This window comes from Lucilia cuprina, chromosome 3 (genome assembly GCF_022045245.1).
Source record: "Lucilia cuprina isolate Lc7/37 chromosome 3, ASM2204524v1, whole genome shotgun sequence".
NCBI lineage: Eukaryota > Metazoa > Arthropoda > Insecta > Diptera > Calliphoridae > Lucilia > Lucilia cuprina.
In genome coordinates, this window is record NC_060951.1 from 55,141,418 (window position 1) to 55,147,050 (window position 5,633).

Here is a 5,633-nt window from a genome sequence, read left to right on the forward strand (position 1 = left end):
GATTAAAATCGATGAAATCTGCGTAATTGGCGGGATTTTATGAGGAATAGATATATAACTATGTTTGCTAATGTTTTCTTGTTATTTTGTTTTTCAGCATTTCAATTTAAAATTTTTAAATATACAAAAATTCGCTAATAAAGGATTACTATATACTAAATATGGAAACAGATTAGTAGATAAAAGACTTTGCTAGCAATTTTTTCATGAATATTGTAGCAAAAAGTAAAAATTAAAAAAAAATCGTCATGTACAAATTAATAAATTCTATGAACTTTTTATATTTTGAATGAAAATGATTTGGGAAAAAAGTCATGTTCGTATCATTTGATTTATTACAAAACTCATTCCAATTATGTTTTAATTTTTTCTGTGTATATAAAATTTAAAAAAAGAAACTTTTTCGTCTTTCGTTTGTTTTTGTGTACCAGAAGTGAGAGTTGTTAAAAATTTATGAGAATCTTCGCATGGTATCCTTTTATACATTTGTAATCCGAATTTAGATTAACTTAACTTCAATAAGTCTAATGAATTACCCAAAAATTAGAGTTCCATTGAAATATGTACTAGCCTAATGAGTAGCAGTAGCTGACATGTGTTAAATAGTATTCGCACTTAAATTACTATAATGTATGCGTAATTAACCCTTTAAAAACGTATAAAAAATAAGTTAAAACTATAACCAAATTTAAATGCATTCCCTTTAGCAGATGTTGAAATTACAGGAAAAATATAGTTTTTTAGATATTTTTAATTATATTTATTATTAAAGGGTTAAAAATAAATTACATGTTATAGCAGAATGTTTCAAAAGCATTTATACGTTGTAAAATAATTAAAAAGGTGAAACAATTTCAGTTGCAAGTATGGTATGTTAGCATGTATGTATGTATGTATGTATGTATGTATGTATGTATGTATGTATGAGATATGAAACAGTGTCCATATAATAATTACAATTTTATAGTATCAAAAGTTGCAACATTTTAATGTTAATAGTCATAATGGGAAAATATGAATGAATGTATGCATTTGAATACATAAATGTTATTCTTCGATCTCATAGCTAGGCAAGCACGTTACTAGTACATGAATAAACATAAAATTAAAAGTAATATTAAATTCAGACTTGGGATTTTGGGTAATAATAGAAACTAGTAATAGTATTGAATTAACTCCTTTTATATTTACACAGAAAAAATTAATACATAACTGGAATGAATTTTGTAATAAATTCAATGAATCGAATATGACTTTTTTCCCCAAATCATTTTCATTCAAAATATTAAAAGTTCACAGAATTTATTAATTTGTACATGACGGATTTTTTTTTAATTTTTACTTTTTTCTGCAGTATTCATGAAAACATTGCTAACAAAGTCATTTATCTACTAATTTGTTTCCATATTTAGTAGATAGTAATCCTTTAATACCGAATTTTGTATAATAACAAAATTTAAATTGAAATTCTGAAAAACAATATCATAAACAAAAAAACATCAGCAAACATAGTTAAATATCTATTCTACATAAAATCCCGCCAATTACGCACAGATTTCATCGATTTTAATCTAAAAATCATAAAGAAATACAAAACTTTCCTAAAAAAAAAATTCTAAAAATTTTTCTAACAAAGAAAATAAAAATACCCAATAAACATCGATTCAAACCTGTGAATATTTTTGAAAATTTTCTTAACTAAATACTGTATTTTCCAAATTGTTTTCAAATTTTAAAGTTTAGCCTTTGAAATAAACATGATAATTTCCAAAAACGTTTAAAAAATATAATGTGTGATATTTATAAAATTTTCAAAGTTTTGTTTGAATTGAACTTAGAAAAGTTTCTTTCAAAAAATAAATTATTTTAGAAAAATAAAAACAGAACATTTTTTCTACAGCAAGGGAGCGAAAAAACGTTAAATATAGGAGAAATAATCGGAGATATAAAAGAAAAATATGCTAAAATAAATGTATGATTTTTTTATTTTCAGGTGATGTAAAAAAATATATGAATTTTGCAATAGTTAGCATTATAATTAGGGTTTGAAATATGTATGAAAATAATAATAAAGAATACTTGAAATACGTTTGAAAATTTTTTTAGTTTCAAGCTTACCTCTAGCCTTTTTTAAATTTGAAATACATTTGAAAAATACGTTTGATTTCTAACTGCCTTTTTGTTTGAGAAGGCCATAATTTTCCATTTGAAAACAAAATTTTTTAAATTTGTTCTCAAAGGCTATGTATGAAATTTGAATAGGTTATCAAATACATATTTACATCATATTTTTTTAATTACTTTTTGTGACAATTCAAGGCATGTATTGTTTTATTATAGGTTTTTCTTTTTTTATTTTTTTCATCAAGTTGTTCTGAATTGAAAGCAAGAGCTGAGGCCTTTCAGAAAAATAGTATCACTTTTTGTCGCATAGTTTAATACTTCTTAATTTCTATGATCTAGAATTATATAGAAATTTAAATTATAATCTATACATCCCACACCTGTATAACATACATATATTTAAAACTCATCTATATAATAGAAGAAACAATTCTCTATACAATTACGAAACATGTGACTGATTTTAAAATTATACATATATTCTACTACAATGTTATCTTGTTTAAATGTGTAAAATCATTTAAATTTGTACATTTCAGTTATTTTCAGTTTCTGTTCAATACTTCACACAATATCCTTTATCCTTGTTTACCATTTAGAGTCATGGACACTGTTTATATACTCCAATGATAAATAATAAATTGGCAAGCGTTCACATAACAAAATCATCTAACTACAAAAATTATATAATTTGCTATGTATATGAACATTTGATAACACTCCTCCCTTCATCCTTCTTACATTATGATATTAAAAAAGATGTTTCTGTGTTGGATACAAAGACCCGTTGTTTAACATGTTTATGCATATACATATATCACAGATTGGTTTAAATGTTTTATTGTATGTCTTCCTTTTTGTTGCCTTTATTGGTTTCTTTTGTTTTCTGTGACTCAATAAATGAGTACTTTGGGAAATTCTCGACTATCAAATTCAACTATTAAATTTATAAATACACAAGTTACATGTACTTGTATGTGTTTATGTAAATATTTGTAGTATCCTCCTGTATAAATTTGATAAATATGCAAATGTTACGAAAACAATACAAAAATGTTAAATTTTTAAATTGTATTTTGTGGAATACAAACATTTTTTTTTACGTAAGACCAACCAATTTAAAGGCGAAATATTTTGCAAATTTTTCTTGAATTTATTGAATAAAAATCCTAGTTTAAGCTACAAAAAACTAACATATACATAGCTGGTGTATAATACAAACTTTACCAATTTGTATTTACTTATCGTACTTTTGAAACAGCAAAACGAAGAGATCGATAAGGACAAAATCGAAGATAAGATGACCCCTCGTTACAGTTTTTGTGTTCGCTACTGTATGTATTTAAAAAGGAGCCTTAAAAAGACCAACTTCCCTCCCTTTTCTTGTCATAATATATTTAAAAAGAATTTTTTATTTTAAACAAATTTAAAAATTTTTTGTAAGCTAAATTCTAGTAGATATTTATAACAAAAATGGGAGCAAAATTTTTCAAACAATCTTTTGAAACTTCAAATCAATATAAAGAAAATAAATCTCCCATAGCTATGGATCAAGAAGAAATAGAACTTTTGTAAGTAAAAAATTGTAAAAAATACCTTCTCTCACAAAAATTTCTCTCTTTTTCAAGATCCCGCACAAATTTGGAAACCGAATTTAATAAAATCTACTTGAATTCTCGTGAAAAATTACATGCTATAAGCGAAAATGCTAGCGAAGATATGTTGCGAAATATTAATCAGTATTTCAAGCAAAATTCAAAATTCTTAGAAAATTGTTTCAATGAAATCGATAACAAACAATATGAAATAGTTGATTTGGTAACTGAACGTTTAACATATGACGAGGGTGATTATAAAGTGCCCAGCACAGACGCCAAAGATATTGACAGTTATTTAAGAGGCAATACTATTTATGAAAAACAGCAAAAGCAACAAACTCAAAAGCAGTGAAAGCCTAAATGGCCAAGATAATTTTCAAGTGAGACAATAATATTTGATGATGCCTTATAACTGATAAAAACAGTTTGGAAAAATTATGCTTTGTGAAATAAATGCGAGAAAAATTACACAATTCAAAAGTAATTTTATCTAACCTCTGTTATTTTGTGTGTACATATTTTCTCTTATTAAAGTCCTGATAAAATATTGTATTAATACAACTCTCCCCCATAATCATTACAACTGTAAGTGTCCTTTATTTGTTTTATATGCTAATAAATATCACATCTTGTTGTGTCGTCCCAATGGAGAGGGTGTGTGAGCGTGGGTATAGGCGACCGTAACAAAATGACCACATAAATTGGAAATATATGTGCAAACAAATTTGCAATTCAAATCTGTAACAATAATGAGAAACACTTAACAACCAGAGACCAACTACAAGTATAAACTAAACATAAAGCGGCAAGAAAGTCAAAATAAACAGGATACAACCACAGAATCAACTAACTGCCAACTAAATAACCCAACTAACAACAACAAAACTCAAACTAAAACAAAAGTTAAAAAAGCCCTCAACATTATTATTAATAAAGTTGTTTTGTTAGAGGGATTGTATAAACTTACATTTACTTATATGTGAATGTAAACATTAGGAGGGAGCAATTAAAAAAAACGCTCAGTGTATTAGCTCGGCTCTATTGTTGTACAGTTCTGTTTTAGTTCTATTCTAGTTCTGTTCTAGTTCTGTTCTAGTTCTGTTCTAGTTCTGTTCTAGTTCTGTTCTAGTTCTGTTCTAGTTCTGTTCTAGTTCTGTTCTAGTTCTGTTCTAGTTCTGTTCTAGTTCTGTTCTAGTTCTGTTCTAGTTCTGTTCTAGTTCTGTTCTAGTTCTGTTCTAGTTCTGTTCTAGTTCTGTTCTAGTTCTGTTCTAGTTCTGTTCTAGTGCTGTTCTAGTTCTGTTCTAGCTCTGTTCTAGTTCTGTTCTAGTTCTGTTCTAGTTATTTTCTAGTTCTGTTGTAGTTCTGTTGTAGTTCTGTTCTAGTTCTAGTTCTATTCTAGTTCAGTTTTAGTTCAACATGAGTCCGAGTCTAAACATTTAATTAAAAATAATATTTTTTAGGTATGCATTTTCAAACAAACAATTTATTTAATAAATCTAAAAATTAACGACGACGGCATCTACGTTCACAGGTTGCTCGCTGGCACCATAGATTGGTATTTCCACCGCAACCCAAGTAACGCATTTGTCGACATTGTCTGGCACGTCCATCGTAATACCACATGAGACGAGGGTTACAACCACGACCACCGCGACCCACATTACGAGGACCAATGCAGGAAGGAGGCCCTAAAATAAGATACATATTTGAAAATAATGTTATGGGTTATAATTATTATTAGAAAATATTACTTACGTAGAGTGGCGATACATCTTTGTGCCGAGGAATAGGATACTAAAGCCGCTAACAATAAAGTAAAAATATTCAGCAATTTCATTTTGTTGATTAGTAAATAATTGTCTAAGTAATTTATCAATTTATGTGCTGTATTTATTTAAAATGAAAAATTTC

At 27.0% G+C, this 5,633-nt stretch overlaps 2 protein-coding genes across 2 annotated transcripts; one reads left to right on the forward strand and one right to left on the reverse strand.

The window, feature by feature from the left end:
- The first annotated feature begins 3,537 nt into the window (after nt 1-3,537).
- On the forward strand, nt 3,538-4,192 carry LOC111684887. The gene is made up of 2 exons (XM_023447112.2): nt 3,538-3,695; nt 3,753-4,192. The coding sequence occupies exons 1-2, from the start codon at nt 3,598-3,600 to the stop codon at nt 4,072-4,074; spliced, it is 420 nt and encodes a 139-aa protein (XP_023302880.2). The 5' UTR covers nt 3,538-3,597; the 3' UTR covers nt 4,075-4,192.
- A 993-nt stretch (nt 4,193-5,185) lies between these two features.
- LOC111684855 (kappaPI-actitoxin-Avd3c-like) lies at nt 5,186-5,633 on the reverse strand. Its single transcript, XM_023447073.2, has 2 exons — nt 5,478-5,633; nt 5,186-5,410 (listed from the first exon to the last, which is right to left on the reverse strand). Exons 1-2 carry the CDS (start codon nt 5,557-5,559, stop codon nt 5,226-5,228), a joined length of 267 nt encoding a protein of 88 aa, XP_023302841.2. The 5' UTR covers nt 5,560-5,633; the 3' UTR covers nt 5,186-5,225.

Coding starts and splice junctions, on each gene's coding strand:
- LOC111684855 (XM_023447073.2), bottom strand. CDS start 5,559: ATGAAATTGCTGAATATTTTTACTTTATTGTTAGCGGCTTTAGTATCC. Junction 5,411..5,477: donor AAGATGTATCGCCACTCTAC/GTAAGTAATATT, acceptor ATCTTATTTTAG/GGCCTCCTTCCTGCATTGGT.
- LOC111684887 (XM_023447112.2), top strand. CDS start 3,598: ATGGGAGCAAAATTTTTCAAACAATCTTTTGAAACTTCAAATCAATAT. Junction 3,696..3,752: donor CAAGAAGAAATAGAACTTTT/GTAAGTAAAAAA, acceptor CTCTTTTTCAAG/ATCCCGCACAAATTTGGAAA.